Source organism: Leopardus geoffroyi, chromosome E2 (genome assembly GCF_018350155.1).
Source record: "Leopardus geoffroyi isolate Oge1 chromosome E2, O.geoffroyi_Oge1_pat1.0, whole genome shotgun sequence".
NCBI lineage: Eukaryota > Metazoa > Chordata > Mammalia > Carnivora > Felidae > Leopardus > Leopardus geoffroyi.
Genome location: NC_059335.1, coordinates 52,015,065 through 52,033,291, shown reverse-complemented (window position 1 = coordinate 52,033,291; position 18,227 = coordinate 52,015,065). Strand labels below are relative to the sequence as shown.

Below are 18,227 nucleotides of genomic sequence, written 5' to 3'. Positions count from 1 at the left end.
TTCTGGGCCATAGACAATATGATTATCTCCATTTTAGTAGGGGGAAGCTCAAATGCCAAGCCATTTGCCCAGATTTGATCCCTGATTTGCAAGACTCTACGGCTTATGCTCTTAATCACTGACATGCGGGTGCATATGCTTGTGATGTGTTGAGGCTTCAGTTGTTCCTGAGTCAGTTGCTGTTTAGGTACCAATTTGAATAACTCAGGGGACGTCTTTACCAGCATCTTTGCTTGGCTGGTTATAGGAGCTCTGCTCATTCTGCTCAAGGCAGAGAATGCAAAAACACTTAGGTCTTCGACAATCCAGGCTGCCATAACCAAGTATCTTGGGCTGGGAGGCTTCTAAACAACAGAAATGTGTTTTGTACAGTCTGGAGGCTGGAAGTCTGAAGTCAGAATCAGTGTGCTAGCATGTTCAAGGTCCTGGGATAGCCTTTTTCTGGTTGCAGACTGCCAGTATCTTTATATCCACACACAAGGGAGAGAGAAAGAGAGAGCAACGCTCTTGGGACTCTCATTGGGGCAGTAACCTCATTCATGAGGGCTCCACCCTTGTGACCCTACCTAATCCTGATTACCTCCTGAAATCCCACCTCCCAATACCATCACACGGGAGAGAGGGAGAGCTACCGCATGAAATTTGGAGTGACACCCACATTCAACCCGTGACTGAATTTCTTCCCCCACAAATACATCTAGAAGTGAAGTATTGAGATCTACATATTCTCTAGTGTTAAAAAACAAAACAAAACGAAACAAAGGAAGCTATTGAGTCTTTCCCAAACATCCCATTCTTCCCTGCGTTAGCAAATGGGAGTAGGGAAAAGAAGCCAAGGTTGATCGTGCTTACTCTGTGCCAGGCGCTACGCTGTGTGCGTTGCGTGCATTATTCTCCTGAACAACACCCATTCATCTTAAAGACTTCACTCAAGCATCACTTCCCGGGGGTACCCTTTCCTTGACATCCTCTTCTGTCACAGAGTTGACCCCTCTCTGCTTTGTGCTCCCACTTGGCCCCTAACGTGGCCTCTCTGAAGCTGTGTGGCATATACCGGTGTCCATTTCTGCTCCTTCTCTAGACCCGCCTGTCCAAAATGGAAGTTGCTAGACACAGGTGCTCCTGAACCTTTGCAGTGTGTCCAGTCCACACTGAGATGTGCTGCATTAAAATACACACCAGACTTTGAAGCCTTAGTATGAAAAGTGGAACATAAAAAAATCTCGTTAATGGTCTTTATGCTGATGGTATATTGAAATGACAACATTCTGTATTTGGGGTCACATGAAATATTAAAATTATATATATTTTTTTATGTTTTTACTGTGACTATTAGAAAATGTAACCTTGTATGGGGCTCATCTTCATATTTTTCCTAGATAGCACAGTTTCAGACTGTGAATTTCTTGAGGAAAGGTCTGTGTCTTATTTTCTTTCTATTACTAGGACCGGAACAGGCTCGTGCACCCAGTAAGCGTTCACTAAAAACCTGTTGAACAAACGTGTGTCTTCGTTTAACGTGGAGCCCCAGGTCTTCTGGTCCCAGTGATGGGACCTGAAATTTGGCAGAAAGACCCCAGTGAACTAACTCATCACAGTGGAGGTTGGGGAAAGGGGAGCATTTTGGCTGTCTCCTCTCAGTAGAAGCCATACTCTTCAAGTCAAAAGACCAATTAACAAAATACAAAACAAAACAGAAGGGATGCTGTGAGCTAATGGGACAGCCAGAATGGGGGAGTCGTTAGTAAGCCAGAATATGGTTGATGGAAAACCTCAAAAACTTCCCCCTCTGACGTCAGAAGAGCAAATTCCCTGGAAGAGCTCCAGCAGGAGCTGTGGGAACTTCCCTGGTCCATATCCCCTCGCTGCTTCCATTATCCTAATGGCTTCCTGTGGCTGTCCATCTGACAGCATTGTCTGGCCACAGCCACGTGGGTGGTTCACACAAGGGCAAGGTCAAGAGCGTCGGGGAATCAACACGCGGGTGGAAATAGCCCTCTACAATGATGCGTGGAAACTGATGGAGAAATGTGACAACTTGCTCACTTTTCAAATGGGACAACTGGGGGACCTGTCCACCTCTCCCGCAGCGGTAACCTGCTCATCAACATACCCTGAACTGGCTTCTTCCCTTTCCTGTTTTATATTCCCCTCCCCTCTCCTCCCCCAAGCTGTCCTTCTTGGGATCCTTGTTTCATCGTGTGATTCTGGAGGACCCGAACCAGGGCAGCGGCAATCGAGGTACTTGATGTCTAACTGAGACCCACACTTTGACCCATCTCATATCCCTCTTCCCGCTGAACCCCGCCTTTACTCTTGGTAATCACCTCCGTGCCCCAACTTTCATGCCACACCACCACACCTCCTCGTTCCTTTCCACAGAAATCCAAGATTATCGAGCGGCATCCAAGACCTCCAAACCTGGTACCGACTTCCCATCATGCCACTCTCCTGCTCCACTCCATCCCCATTTGTGTATTTCAGCTACACTCGTCTCTCTACTCCTCAGTATGCCCTCGAAAGTCCTTACCTCTTTGCTTCTACACACATTTCCCACGCCCCCAAACGGCTTTTGAAAGGTTTACCTCCATTACCACCCAAACCTCGTTCACGACGCTGAAAGGAGTTTTGTTTCCGGCCGCTTGACCTCTTCCCCGTTCTCAGAGTTGTAAGTGAAGATGTGGGTTTTAGTTTAGGTTCCAGTTTTTGTTGCTGGAACTGTGTTTAAATGTGACAGTGCACCAACACTGGCTAAGTGAGACCGCGAGATTTATACGGAGTACGTGAACATTAAGTAGGAATATATGAGAAAATTCTTCGTGGAGGCACTTTGAGAGAATTTTACTGACAAGGCGAGTAACTTTCTACTTTGTAAATTCAGGTTTAGGTATGTGGCATTTTATTGACATGGAGCTTAGCTCTGTTTTTTTGGCTTCCTGCTGAGAACACCTTAAACATACTAAAGCCTCCCTAATCATGAATTCCTCTTTCATGAAATCTTAGCCTTGGGGATTTAATTTGTGTATCTCTTTGGTAACCTTGAGGATATTGGATCATGAAAATGAAAGTGGTTGAGATGTGTGAGTTTTAAAATCAGTACTTGGGGCGCCTGGGTGGCGCAGTCGGTTAAGCGTCCGACTTCAGCCAGGTCACGATCTTGCGGTCCCTGAGTTCGAGCCCCGCGTCGGGCTCTGGGCTGATGGCTCAGAGCCTGGAGCCTGTTTCCGATTCTGTGTCTCCCTCTCTCTCTGCCCCTCCCCCGTTCATGCTCTGTCTCTCTCTGTCCCAAAAATAAATAAACGTTGAAAAAAAAAATAAAAAAAAAATAAATAAAATCAGTACTTGAGGGGTGGTTCAGTCGGTTGAGCATCCGACTTCAGCTCAGGTCACGATCTCAGGGTTTGTGAGTTCAAGCCTCACATCAGGCTCTGTGCTGACAGCTCAGTGCCTGGAGCCTGTTTTGGATTCTGTGTCTCCCTCTCTCCCTGCCCCTCCCCTGCTTGCACTTTGTCTCTGTCTCTCTCAAAAAATGAGTAAAAACATTACTTTTTCTTAAAAAAAGTCACTAATTCACTGAATATTTCATTGGAGGACCAGAAAAAAACATGCTTCTTGATATGCATAGTATTTGCTGCAAAGCAAAACAAATTTACAAGCATGTTCTTGAAATCAGAGGAAACAGAATACCTGAAGAGTTTCTGGGGGACAAAGGCTGGTAATTTGAAATGCATCCTATCTCACCCTTATTTAAGCCAAGAAGCATGATAGGGTGGTTAAAAGCATGGATTCTAGCTTGGATTGAAATCCTGGCCCCACAACTTACTAGCTGTGTGATCTTGGGCAAGTGCAAAATCTTAATCTTCACTTTTGTCACCTATGGAATGGGTGTAATGATAAACCCTTCCTCTCCGGGCCCTTGGGAGTTATTATATATGTTACTTAATTATGATTTTTCTCTATACAGCTTTCTTAACAGCATATAGTAGGTGCCTTATAAATGCCATTATAATTATTGCCATTATTATTATATGATGTCTTGGACAGTTCTTTTCTTTAGTGGTTTTACTTTCTTGCTTGAGGGACCTTGAATGTTTTTTCTTTAAAAAAAAAAAAAGCCTTTAGCTCGTCTTATTTTGACTCGTTTTCTCTATACAGTCTTTAGTTTCTCATTTGAAGATTCTTCTGTCACATATTTTTAATTTCTTTTTCTTTTTTGGTCACCCACTCCTTACATTTTAATAGTGGCGATGTTTTCCCAACGGCCATGGATGTGGGGTCACTGACGCCAGGCTAGGTTATGCTATGCTGAATACTTTATTATATATTTTATGTAAACATAATTTGCTTTGTAGGCACAATGTAACAAAAGCTCTAAAGCCACAAATACATTAGACAATGTTTCAGTTCACTCCAATCAAGTTTAGATGACAGAGAAGCCTTCACAGTTCCTTTAAGGCAAACTGAGACTTTCTTTACATTTCCTTCAGAAAACCAATCACGTGACAGGAGAAGGTGCTTAAAAAACGAGGGTGCAGTAAAGGGTTAATTTTGGTATTTATCCTGTTCTTCAGGGCACAACCTGACCTTGATAGTGACACTCTAGTTTTCCTTTCTCACTCTGTATTCCAAGGAGCCAAAAGGGTTTCTTCTTTAACCAACGGCCATAATTTGACTGTATTAATCTTGCTAGTTGAAAAACAGATTTGGGGAAGCATGATTTTTTTTTTTTTAATGCCTCTCCTCTGGACAGAACAAAGGCCGGTGGTGGGACTCTGCGAAGAGAGTTCTCGCCCCCCCCCCGCAGAGGACAGCCCTGATGTGGCCGGTGGCTCTTTGTTACCCCAGCCCTAGAAAATGCCATTTCTGTCCAGCTCACCAGGAATGTCACTTGGGTGGTTCTCCTTAAAACCTCATTGTCAGCTTGGTTATGGGAGAAACATGACCAATAATACAGCATTTAGCGAAAGTTTTGGGGGTGGGGAGATAAACCTCCACATTATCTTTCTACGTGGCCCAGAAATGAAACGCCGGTGAGTCTTGGGGGTATGAACAGAAGATGTCAGTGTCTTCTGAGATACTGTCACCTCCCTGCTCATCAGATGGCGGCACCCTTTTTTGCCTTCATATTTTACAAGTACATTCACAACGAGGAGAAACTCCCTTCAGATAAATATTTGGCATAAATAAGTCATCATCACAAGCTTGGGGTAGCAAAAAAAAAGAATGTGATTAATGAGGTGACATTTGTTACAAAAGGACTTTGGAAATGAAAAGGTAATTGCTGGAATGCATTCATTCCCATCATTTGGGGAAAGAGTTGGGTCGACCCTAAGGCTCACTGGTGGAGAGGTGGGGCAAGGTGGGAGCCCTCCAAGGTCTTCCAGAAAGCAAAGTGACTTGGGGGGGGGGTTGCTAATCGTGTGGGCTCCATGCGTCTCCAGCTTGGTTTGTGAAGGAAGGAGTCACCCTTTGAGCCAGAAGGAGTAGGAGCAGTGAATGAGGAGCCCCCTTGTGGAGACACTGAGACTCTTCCTCATCCGTCAGGGGAAAGGTTCGCCTCAAGGCATGTCAAGTATGGTGGGGCTGGGTGTGGGGTTTCCTAGGAGTTTAGGAGCTGGAACATCGGACAAGGGTGTGCAATCAAGTAGTTTGGTCCCCGATTACCAAAAAGCAGGGGCCCTACAAAGAGTCTGCACCGTAATTTTATATTTCAGAGGAGAGGAACTGCACTTTTGGCATCAGATACTGAACGTCAACCGTTTGTATCGCTAGAGTTTGTTACATGTCGGAACATGCTTTGGCAAGAAAAGAGACACTCACTGATTTTCCTTTTCCCCAAATATGGTCTACAAGGGAGGTCTTCCCCGGGGGATCCTTGGTAAAGGTAGCTGCTCGCTACCAGGAAATGGAAATAGCAAAATCGGTAATGCCCGTGGCAGGTGTGCAAATGTAGGCAAATCTCGGTAATGACCTCTGAAATAGTCCCACACGTGGTGAGTTTTCTTACAATTGAAATAAAACGTACGCGGTGGGGGAGGGGAGGATTTTGCTCATGAGACATGGTTTCAGAGGAGAAGTCTCTGTGGCTGGTCCTCAAACTCATGCTGTTGACCCATCCTCTATCCTGAAAACTCCACGTCTGTTTTCCTGTGTTGATGGTTAAGAACCAGTGAAGGGATCAAGCATCAGAGGCTGAGAGGAGAGTGGTTCAACCTCTGGACCATTAAACAACTCAATGCATGTAAGGGAGTTGCCTCTTGAACGGGGAGAGGGAAAGGATTGTTTGGAGAGATCCTAAATGTATGGGCTCATAAAAACACCTCCCGGCCTACCCTCGTTCTGCCAGCCACATTGGCAAGCGCTCTTGTCAGAATCATGGGTGGCTGGAGGCAAAAAGTGTCACTGGCCTGAAGCTTCCCAGGATCTGGACACTGCTCGTAAGATAACACCCTTCAGTCGAAACTCGTCTTTGCCCACGTCTGGTCTTGTAGGCACTGGGCCTGAGGGCTTGTATTAAGTTGCAAGGCTGTTCTAAGAACTGTCAAGAAGGACCCAAAGATGAATGGTTGTGAAGGAGGGGAGAGGGGAGAGCGTAACACACAGGTGGGGGAGGGACTTAATACTGCGTGGGATGGGATTGGCACTTAATTTCAAAAACAACAGCGATCAACAGCTTTTTAGCTCAGCTGACTGCAGACAAACACAACACACAGTGGGCTACAGCATTTGTTCACTGGGGCACAGAAGAACTTTCTCCACCGGCTCCTCTTGTTCCAAATCATCCTCCGTGTTCTCCTGCCAGGGTCCTGGGTTACTGGATGAAGGGCATCCGCTCCTTGTTCTCGCTGTCGCCCTCGTGGTCCTCCTCCTCTTCCCCCGCCTCGCTGGTCTCTGTGCTGTCGTTGGCCATCTGCAATTCAACACAGGGCGTTTTAGAAGGTCTGCGATGTCTCCTCCCTTCCTGGAGCATCTGAGGAAGCCCCTTGGGAAGGCCTCCTTCGAGGGCTAAGAGTTAGGGTTGTTTCCCTCCCCAGGAGGGCAGTGTGGTGCCGGCCGTTTTAGGGTGGGGGCCCTGATGTAAGGATCTGAGTGCAAGGATTGGGAATTTGGGAGATGATTCCAAGGAAGCGCTGGTAGGGAGGAAGGAGACGAGACAGAAAAGGCAAGGGAGCCGGTATGGAATGTGTTAATAAGTAGGCTCCTGATGTGGGCAACTGGGGCTCAGTCCTCTTGGGGACCACTGGGAGACAGTGAGGGGCATGCCCCTCACAGGTGTCCTGCATATTGGGGGGGGTGGGGAGGAAGCCAAGGAATGGCCAAGGTGGATATCTCCCTGGCCTCTCTGGCCAGTTCTGTACGTGCTGGCCACACATGCTTCTGGGGCTGGAGGCTCAGTCAGAGGGGCCAGGTGCTGGGGGACGCACTTAGGCACTGAGAGCGTCCACTGCACGGACTGGCCAGGGTTGAAATCCCGGTGCTGTCACTCCCTAAGAAGCCAGAACAACCATACTAACAAATGTGCATTCGTGTCCTTTATTGTCTACACAGAACGCCGTGTCCACGAAGGTGGACTTTGGTTCTAGCTAGCTAGTCATCTTCACCAGACCCTGGCGTGGTTATTATCCCTCTCTGAGCCTCCCTTTTGTGGATGGTTACAACGGGAATAAACCCACCTGGCTTACAACGCTATCATGAGGACCAAGTGAAACAAAGTAACGTGATGTATTTGAAGCGTCCAGCAACGGGCCGAGCGCATGACGGATGCTCAAGACATCCTAGTCCTGTCCATCAGCATCCCCCTTAGCGAACTGGGCCTCAGATTTCCACTCCTAAGCCCCAGTCGACGTCATTTGCCCTGAAGCGCAGATCTCCTAAACCCGAGTCTCTGCCTATGCCCACCACTCATTCTTTCAAACAGGAATTGGGCCCACGGTCCTCGGGCCTCCCCGCGTTGCCTGTCCTGGAGCTGGATTTGCCCTCTTGGCCGCAGGCAGTGTCTTCTTCCTGCAATGCCAGCCCGCCACTCCCTCCCCTAACTGGTGCCTACTTTGCTTTCAGCGCTCAGCCCGCTTCCTCAAGGAAGCCTTCCCAGACTACCCCCCATGATCGGCTCTTCTTTGTAGCACAGATCAGCAGTGTCCCATCTGGACGGATGGCCTCTTGACCGCCGTCCACCTGCCCCGCCACGGGAACCGCAGACACCGTGGAAGATGACCAGGTCTCCTCTTGTCTTCCTGTGTTATCCTCTGCAACTAGCACAGTGCCCGGCACGCAGGAGCGTAGAGTACGAACTCTGAGAATAGCGAGTGAATAATCGTGAGAGCTCTGGGGGCGCCTGGGTGGCTCCGTCGGTTAAGCATCCGGCTTCATCTCCGGTCATGATCTCGCGGTTCGGGAGTTCGAGCCCCGCGTCGGGCTCTGTCTCTCTCTCTCTCTCTCTCTCTCAAAAACAAATAAACATCAACAAAAATAATCACGAGAGCTCTGCCTTCTTAGTATGTACCCCAAATTCACCAGTGTGCCAGGGGACTCAGGCAATTACCCCTTTCCATCTTCTCAACAAGAAGCAGCAGAAACAGTAACTACTGCCCCCTGTGCAAGGTGGGCAGGCTGTTTTCCGGCAGCGCGCAGGGACACCCAGAGGTGACGTGCCCGGGGCAGTGGCGGGGCGGCAGACGTCGGCAGGCTTCAGAAAAGGCTGCCACTGTTCTCAGGGGTGCCGGTCAGGCCGGGGCCAGAGCTGCGCCCCGACGCCGTGGGGTCTGGAGAAAGCAGCCCGGTCTCTGCTGTGACCCTGGGACCCGTCCTCAGGTGAGCTCAGCTCCACCCTGGCTCAGCCTCATTGAGGGAAGGCCCCACGCAGGAGAGCCTTCACTCTTGGCAGGCACTTCGTAGGCACTCCTGGCAAAGGCACTTCCAGAGCGCTGCCCGAGCCCCTCGTAGCCCCGATAGTTCCTGGAGAAGGGGGAGTACCATGCAGTGTACTCAGCGAGGCAGATTCGGGGCCCTTGGCTTGGCCTGAGCTCTGAAAGTGGCCCTTCTAATAGAAGAAGGCCCCTCTGTAGGCCCCTCACTGCCCCCACCCCCAACAGCTGCCCAGTGGGAAATGATGCGTTCCCGAGGGGCCTTGACCCCGTGCCATTTCCTTTCGTTAGGCGCTTGCCGTAGAAAAGATTCGCCGGACCCATCTTGGCTCTCATGATGCCCTCTGTTTAGCCTGACTACACGCTCCTCCTCCTTCAGGTCTCGTCTCTATCCAGGCAGGCCATGGCCTTCTCCCCGCAGAGGCCTTCCAAACACCACAGATCTGAGTTGGCCACTCACCACATCTCTTTGTTTCTTTCGGTCCTAAGGTAGAAGCCCTCCTGAGATTCAGGAACCAGCACCATGGCAGGTCCTGAGGTCTCACCCTCAAAGTTGGGCTTTTCAGCCCAACTGGTGAGAATCCCCTGTGGTCAGACAGGCCTTCCCAAAGTCCAAGGGCCCAGAGGGACCTCCTGTGTAACAGTCACAGGCAGGAAGCTGATGTCAACTATCTTGCTTAAAACAAACTGTCCAGGATGGCTCTAGATCCCCTCTACTGATGGGGTAAAACAGACCTGGTCATGTGTCTTAAGAACAACAGAAGTGCACAGAAGACCCCAGAGCCCAGCCCTCGCCTCCTCCCTAGCCTCAACCCCTCATCTGCCTTCAGATACTTGCTGTCACACCCCTAGAACTTCATAAGCACTTAACATATGATGTCCCTATACTTATAGGTCATTTGCACTTTGTGAAATGCCCTCTCGTGAAATCACCCTTCATTGAGTGAAATGACCATCCTTCCCGAACTACATTATGGTTACAAAAGCCAAGGTACACTTAAAAAAAAAAATACACACTATAACATGCAAAGATTTTAGTTCTTTTTTCTTTTATAAATGCCCAATGCAGGTTCAAGACTCAACGGGTGAGAAAGCTAAGAAACAAAAAACCCCAAGTATTTTTCGCTGTTAATCCTTTCCCAGAACTTAGTATGCATGGGACAATGCCTTATGTGTATCACTCTAATTGACTTGTGAGAACTTCGTTTGCAGACAGGGCTACTGAAGATAGACAGGCGGGATAGTCGCCCAGGGTCACACACAGGAGAGGAGAGCCAGGCTCTGAATCCACAGTCTGACGGCACTCTGTGTGTCGACCGCACACCACATCGCCCCCTCCCACCACCGGTGGCCCCAGCAAGCGGGTTGGGGAGTGACTTTGACACGCTTCACTCCCGGAGGGATCCCTGGGCGTAAGGGTACCTCAGGAGGCATCTCGGAGGCAGGTGGCATCCTTCTGTTGAGAATGTGCGTGACTCTATTAGATTTTACCAGGAATTCCTCTCACCTGTGGCAACCAAGAGGCAGCACCTGTGATAGGCAGGTTATCCCTATCTTTCCTGACTGCCCTTAGATTGCTCTTGAAATGCTCGCACTGATGCATTTCCTTTCCTTCTCAGCACGCATCCCAGCATCCCAGCGGTATGACTAATCGCCCATTTGCATGGTTGTTTGATTACACAGGTTTCCTCCTCGAGCCAGAGAGCCGCCTGTATTTCCCTCTCCACCCCCCCCCCCCCCGGGCCTGCGTCTGATAGACCCTGTCGTGCTGAACTGAACGGATCCCTCTGCGTCTGACTCACCAGTGGAGTCGGGGTCTTCTCTACATCCAGAATTAACTTGCCGATGTTTCCTCGGTCGTGGATCCGCTGCATGGCCTCCTTCACCTGAGCCAGGAGAAAAACGGAAGCGCTGATTGGGTGAGCAGTTGCCCAGGTGGAAAAGCCAAACCAGCCGCCGCCCACGTGGGGGCGCTGTGGTTCAAGGTTAGCAGCCAAGCCAGAGATGCTTTGGGACCCTGGGTGGAAATAAATTCTGATTGTGTCACTCAGGCACTCTGAGCTTGTGCAAGCAACTTGGTCCTCTGCGTCTAAGAAATGAAAGTGATAGTGCCTGTAATAAGACGACGAAATTTTCTTTAAAAGGTGGGGGGGGGGGGGGGGGTAGTTGGTGGGGAGGAGGATACCGTGAGGTTCCAAGAAAGACATCAGTCAGAGTAAATTCTGACCGGTAAAATTATTTTTCTCAGAGTCACTTGTGCCCTGCTTACCAAAGTGTTCTATAACTCTGATTCGTAGTTTAACTAAAATGATCCATTGCCCAAGCTAAACTATATTCAGAAAATTCCCTTAGGTTACTCCTGGTTATTGCGTGGAAATTTTGTTTCTACGTAAGTAGAGTTTTCTCCAGAACTAGTATTCTGCCCGGAGAAGAGGACCTAGTTTTCCTTTCAAATGATACGGGCTTAGTTAAAAAGCAAGCGTATGCCCTGATCTGATTTATGCTTTGAGCATTTCACTCTCTGGCTGTGCGGAAAATGAGCTGTAGGGGGCGCTGGTGAGGATTAAATGAGATAAGCAAAGGGCAACCATTACCAGTGCTTGGCATGAATAGGCCCTCCACATTTCTTAGTGAAATCTAAATGGAAATACAACATCTCTTGATTTAAAAAAAAAAAAAAGTTACAAGAGATCTGGCCTAAATATTTTTTCCTAAAGTCTCAGATTTTTAAATATTTTTGTTCACTCATTCAAGTCCACAAGTATTCATGAAATGTCCTTATAGGCTACATGCCATAGTTTTTGTTTGTTTGTTTGTTTTTGTTTTTGTTTTTAGTTTAAAGTAAGCTGAGATGTCTGTCTTTGAGGAAACCTGTCTTCCCGTTTGGATAAAAACTTGAGCCGTTAAAATGTGCATACTCTAATTGCTTTTCTGGGACTTAGCCTAAAGACATCATTCAAATTGTGGGGGAAAAAACTTACCACACAAAAGATACTCAATCACAGCATTGCTTTTAACGGTGAAACACTTGCAGCCACTTCTGTATCACAGAGTAAAGGAATGGTTAAGTAAACCACGACTCTTAGATTTAGCTACAGAATGGAAATACTATGTTGCTATTAAGCTGCTAATTACAAGGAAGGTACAGCAGGGTCAAATGCCTTTGTAATGGTGCTAAATGAGAAAATCAAGACGAATATTTTTATTTACATCCCCATAAAAACGTGGACATCCTAAAATAATCAGAAAGGGGTTCAGACACATGATAAAACGTTAGGAGAAATGAGTGCCTTTTAACCCCAAACATTGTTATTTGGCAATATGTTATCAAATCAGTGTGTAATGTAAGTTAAATGCATATTTAAACGTAGTCTTTGGGAAACCTAGTATCGGTTAGAATCAGCCCTTTTATAAGACTGGTAGTGTCATATGATTAAATTTCCTGACCCTAACACACATGCCAGTAGATTTCTTTTATTTCTGTGGTGAACACTGCTTTTCAAAACGCTGTCATGTCTGGTCATCACGACTATATACCGAGAATGTTTAAATACCGTGGCAGACAGCCTCCAGAATGGTTCCCAACCTTCCTTTCCCCCTGACACACACCCTTTCTCCCTCGAATGTGGGCCAAACCTGCTGACTTGCTTCTGACCGTTGGAAAACAGCAAAAGTGATGGGATGTCACCTCCAAGATTAGGTTATAAAAGACTGATTTCTGTCTTGTCGTCTCTTCCTCTGACTCTTCGTGCCTTCTTGCTCTGGTGACACAAGCTGCCCTGTTGTAAGCTGCCCTAGGGAGAGGCTCACACGGCAGGGAACTGAGGCAGACCTCCCACCGACAACCACTGACGAACTGATACCCTCGGTCCAAAAGCCCACGGGGAACTAGCTCCTGTCAACAACCAATGAGAGAGCTCAGAAGCAGATCCTTCCTGAGTTAAGCCTAGAAATGAGAACACAGCCCTGGCTGACACCTTGAGAGACCCTGAGCCCAAGGACCTAGCTAAACCATGCCCAGGTTCCTCACCCACGTAAAGTGAGATCACAAATATTGTTTTAAGCCAATAAGTTCTGGGGACATTTTGTTATGCAGCAATAGATAACTAACATTCTTTCCTTTCATACATAGTTCTTATCTTGTAAGATGTATGTCATACCCACTTTACAGCTAAGTACCTTGATGCTCAAAGATCAAAGCAATCTGTCCAAAGACTGTGGCTATCAGTGACAGAACTGTGGTTCAAACTCAGGTTTGTCAGACTTCAAAACTGACGCTTCCTCTCCCTGCCCCCCGCCCCTGTTCCACCCAGACTATGTTGTTTCATTTGATTCTCAAAGGCAGAGGAAGGTGGTAGGTAACATCTCACATAATGAGTTCCCAGAATTCAGTTGTTTATTACCCTGACAAGTCATTAAGCACCTGGAAACTCCTTGGAGATTCGGAAGAATTTTTGTGCCATTTCTCCAGTAAGAGAGAGCCCAGGGACACTGAAAAGCTGTTTTCTTTCCAGTTAAAGCTTATTGTGATACTAGAAAAAAGCCCCCTGAAGGGCTGGCTCTAATCTGCATATTTTTTTGGACAATTTCCTTCTGAAATGAACTGACTCCTTGAAGTTCCTTTTGAAGGGGATAGAGAAAGGGTTGGGAATGTTTCTGAGACATAACTGAACTAGTCTGATCCCCAGTCATGCTGTTTGAGTTTAACATCCTCTTGGGCTGCTCTTGGAGATGTGAAAGAGCCCTTTTGATGACAGCGTAGAAGGAAAGAAATGGCCATTTTCTGATCAATTTTTTATCGGGTGAGGCACTTTACACACGTTGCTTCCTTTTATCTGCACACCACAGGTTCACAGATGAGAAACCTAAAGGTGAAAAATCTAAGGAATCTGTCCCCGGTCACCCACTGAAAGGAGTTTGAACCACTTGGGAACTGAGAGAGCAGTTACCCCTTTACAGGACTCTGGACAAAATCCAGGACAGGGCTCTGCTGTCTGCACCCCGAAACTGCCCTCACATAACTCCATCACGAGGTAAAGTCTGCAAAAAGAGACTCTGCTCCCAAAATACCAGTTCGTAAATTGAGAGATGTATGTTATACCCATTTTACAGCTAAGTACCTTGATGCTCAAAGATCGGTAGGTGACAGTGACCTCGGTAGGTGACAGTGACCAAAAGATGGTGGTGACAACTTCCAGAGAGCTCCTTGTCTCTCTTGTGGCTACCATTTTTGTTTTTTGTTTTTTTTCCTAAGGGACACTTCTGCTCCAAACCTTTTCCCAGCGCACTTGATGATGGGAAAATCCTAGTAGCCCCGCACTGCCTAATGCAGTAGCCACAAGTCACATGTGGCACTGAGCACCTGAACTGGGACCAGCACAGACTTCGATGTGCTGTGTGTGTAAGCCCTGCGGCCAACTTCAAAGACAATGAGAGCAGATACACTATCTCCTTACGAATTGTTGACATCAATCATGTGGTGAAATGTTAACATGATAAATAGTTAACATGATAAATACTCCGGCTTAAATAAAACAGACTATTAAAGTTAACCTCCCCCACTTTTTACTTCTCTGGATGTGGCTACTGCAAAACTGAAAACGTGGCTTGTGGCTCACATAGTCATCCTGCTAGACAACACTGGACTGACTTCTCAGGAAAGGACGTCTCTTGTCCTTTCCTGTGTCACTGCTTCGTCTTACACCTCCCTCACTCCTGCCACTGGACGCTTATCTGGAGGTTACTGGGCTTCTCAGCTTTGTGCCTCTGTATACACGGGGTTCCTTCCTGGACTTTCCTGGTCCCGGAGCTAACTTGGGTTTGTTCTGGGGCTCTTGTTCTTGATGTGGACCCTTCTAGGAAGCTGCTATTCCCCCGCCCCGACTCTGGCATTTGGGGCCAAGTCTCCTTTGGGCTCCCTGGGCACGTCAGGCCAGCTACAACATCACCCTTACCCCCAGCTTGGAACTTGGCCCTTCTTCTCTCCAGTACGTTAGGCCAGCGCCGTGCGGTGGGGATACGAAATGGGCTACAAATACACTAAAATTTCTCTAGTTACTCACATTAACAAATGTAAAAAGAAACCGGTAAAATCAATTTTAAGAATATATTTTCTTTGACCAAATCTATCCAAAATATTATCACTTCAGTATATGCTCCACATAATAAGGTCTTCATGAGATATTTTATGCTCCTTCCTCCTTTCGTACTATACGTGTCTGGAATCCAGGGTGTATTTTGTTCTTACAGCGTGTTTCAATTCAGATGAGCCATGCTTCATGTGCCCAGTGGCTGCACATGCCTCATGTCTACCATATTGGGGAGTGCAGCTCTGGATGGTGGGACAGTGGCACCAACCTCAGGGACTCCAGTGCACGGGTGTATTGGGCATATGATAGCCTCCAGGATGAATGGATGGATGAATAAGCAAGTGGTATGTGGAGAGAGTGAGAGGTCATGTGGCGGAGCCACACGAGAGGTTTCTGTCTCACCTGACGCTCATCTCAGAGCCCTCGGCCCAGGCAGCTGCCTGTTGGGGGCCTGCTCAGTGCTGCCCCGGTGTCCCAGTGGAGTCTGTTTGTAATCAGGGCCGTGGCCTCTCACACCCCGTCTGAGAAGCCACCGCCAGCTGTGCGGCTGGCCAAATCTGGTCTTGGCAGCTGGAATTTCCCGGGCTCGGGATTCTGGGCATGCTCAGGCTATCTCAGCCAGAGCTGGTCTCCCCTCCAGACAGTGGGAGGAAATTTGAGTCGTATGATTAAAACAACTTAAGATGCCAAGATCCTGAGCACAGAGGCTACCTGAGCTTTTCTGATACTTCTTTCCTGTCCCTGGGAGGCCACATTGGTACCATCCCAAGTGGATGGCGGCAGGCAGCAGTGAGATCATCACTGAGTCCTACGCTCTGCTTTGCTGTCATTCCAGCAAGGTGCCTCATCTCTGCTCCTCACCTTCTTCATATGTTAAATGATAATAGCTCTCTTGTATCCATTCATTGATGCAGTCAGTCACTCCTTCAACAGTGCCAAAGCCCTGTTCAGGAGCTGTGTATAAAGTAATGGATGGTGGGGCGCCTAGGTGGCTCAGTCGGTTAAGCGTTTGACTTCAGCTCAGGTCATGATCTCACGGTCCGTGAGTTCGAGCCCCGTGTCAGGCTCTGTGCTGACAGCTCAGAGCCCGGAGCCTGTTTCCGATTTTGTGTCTCCCTTTTTCTCTCTCCTCTCTCCCCTACTCATGCTCTGTCTCTCTCTTCTCAAAAATAAATAAATGTTAAAAAAAAATTTTTTTTAAGTAATGGATGAAATCAGTAGGCTCTCTCTGTCCTGAGATACCCACGGTTTTGCTTATTAAATAGGCTAAACATAATGAAAAGAATCTCACAATTAAAAAACTGTGTTCTTAATTTGTTTATTTAGCCCCCATGGATCGCACCCCATCAGAGTTGACCCTGGGCCATTGTTGGTTCATGCTCCAACAAAGTCTACTGGCATTCAAGATGGCGTTCAAGCATGGCCTACGGGGAAAATGTAATGGGTTCAGAACACGTTTGCAGAGGAGCAGTACTTAGTCATTCTTACTTCTGTCTGCAGTGGAACCAGGAGAGGTGGGGTTTCTGAAAGCCTGGGAAGACAACGGTGAGTAAACACCTACAAGATTCATGCCATCATGAAGCTTATGGTCTAATGGGAGTTGCAGACCATCAAAGAATGACTCGAACGAATGCAAGATTGACACTAATTTTAAGATGGTGTTATGAGAATGTGGATGGGGGTTTGATCTGTTTGGGAAGATTAGAGAGGGCTTCCTTGAACAAGTGGCAGTCGAGCTGGGGTTTAAAGGATGAGTACGAAGGAGCTAAGATAAGAAGGGAGAGGGGCCTTTCGCAGGAGAGGGGGCAGAATGTGAATGGAGAGACTGAAAAGGGGGCCAGTGGGCGCAAGGACAAAGAGCAAGAGTGAATGTGAGGCAATGTGCTGGTCAGGTTGGTTGGGGCCTTTGGTACTATATTGCAAAGAGTTTCCAAGGATGCAGGGGCACGCAGTGACCATACAAATCTAGAATATCTTTCCACCTCCAGTCACCTTCTGAGTAGTCAGTTTTTTCACACGTGAGTAATGAAAGTTAACTACGCTCAATGTTTGTTGGGATCTCATTTAATGTTTCCTGATATTCAATTTCCTTTTGAATGGTGTGAAAGGCACAAAGTCATTAGGGTACAAATGACACCACTTAAAAATCAAAGCATTTGGCCTGTGCTATGAATAACAATAAGCCTAGCCACCCAAAACAGGGGAAAAAATGAAGATGGGTTATTCCATGGATCACTGTGCCTATTAGGTGATAAATTAAAAGGTTTGAAAAGGAAGAAATGAGTAATACTATAATTAAGAAGCATATCTACCAATGTCATCTATGGAAGATTACTCACATTTACAACAGCCATCTTTGGAATGGCTTAAAATACAAAGGGGGTATTGAAAAGTAATACATTCATTGCAAATAGACTTGGAATCTGGAATTTCTATGTTTTGTCAAATAACTCTAGGAGTCTACAGTGAGTGAGCCCTCAGATTTTGACCTAGATGCAAGAGTGACTGAAAAAGTAAAACATTAAGGAACATAAATTGGCCCACTTGGGAAAAGAGAGAAAAGATTCAAACAGCCAACTGCTTTTTTGGACGAGTTGCACAGGTGTCTTTGCAATAATGCAGGTTGTGGACTATGTTGGAGAAAGGGAGGTGACAAGGGTGCAAAATTTAAGGAGGCACCCACTCTCAGGGTCAGGCAGGCGCTGGGTCAGCACCTGAGAGGAAGCCCCTCCTTAACTTTTAACCCTTGTCACATCTCTTGCCCCACCCTAGTTCTGGTCCTCAAGGATGACCGTTATTTTTAAAGGAAGGGGAACACTAAGTAGCTTTTAGAAGTATCTGTTTGGCCACTGAACAGCCAGTGGGGATGCTCCAAGAGGATTTTTCAAGGGGCCGTTAGTAGGAACTCTGGCTTCAAAAAGGTAAAGAACATTCTGCATAGGAGGAGGCAGGAAGGCAAAAAACAAGATGGTGGAATCTAGATGGAGTACCTGGTCCTTTTTCCTTCATGGATACTTGGATGACACTGACTCTTCTGACCATGGTCACGAGGGGTTCAAGTGAATTAAATATTGAACCAGAAGTTAGAATGTTCTGCAGAAATCTGCAGTCCATAATCAAGCCCGACTATATATTCTTACCTATTGTATTTTGAACTAAAGCAAGAGATGAAAAACAATCTAGTGAATTGCCTCCAACGTTTGTTTTATTTTGTTTAACAATGTTTCCCAGTGCTGGATTTGGATGGTTGAATAGAACTGAAGTGGACACTCAG

General features: G+C 47.1%; 1 protein-coding gene and 1 long non-coding RNA gene across 2 annotated transcripts in view; one reads left to right on the top strand and one right to left on the bottom strand.

The window, feature by feature from the left end:
• LOC123577661 overlaps positions 1-10,680 on the top strand; it is a 75,938-nt gene extending 65,258 nt beyond the window's left edge. The window contains exon 3 of the long non-coding RNA XR_006701990.1: positions 10,548-10,680. This is a non-coding gene — a long non-coding RNA (uncharacterized LOC123577661). The remainder of the gene's footprint in view (positions 1-10,547) is intronic.
• The window catches only part of VAT1L (vesicle amine transport 1 like), a 149,680-nt gene continuing 135,748 nt past the window's right edge, over positions 4,296-18,227 (bottom strand). Inside the window, exons 8-9 of the mRNA XM_045439815.1 lie at positions 10,667-10,750; positions 4,296-6,910 (exon numbers count right to left, since the gene is read on the bottom strand). Of these exons, the coding sequence (XP_045295771.1) occupies positions 6,812-6,910; positions 10,667-10,750 (183 nt within the window). The 3' untranslated portion in view covers positions 4,296-6,811. The remainder of the gene's footprint in view (positions 6,911-10,666; positions 10,751-18,227) is intronic.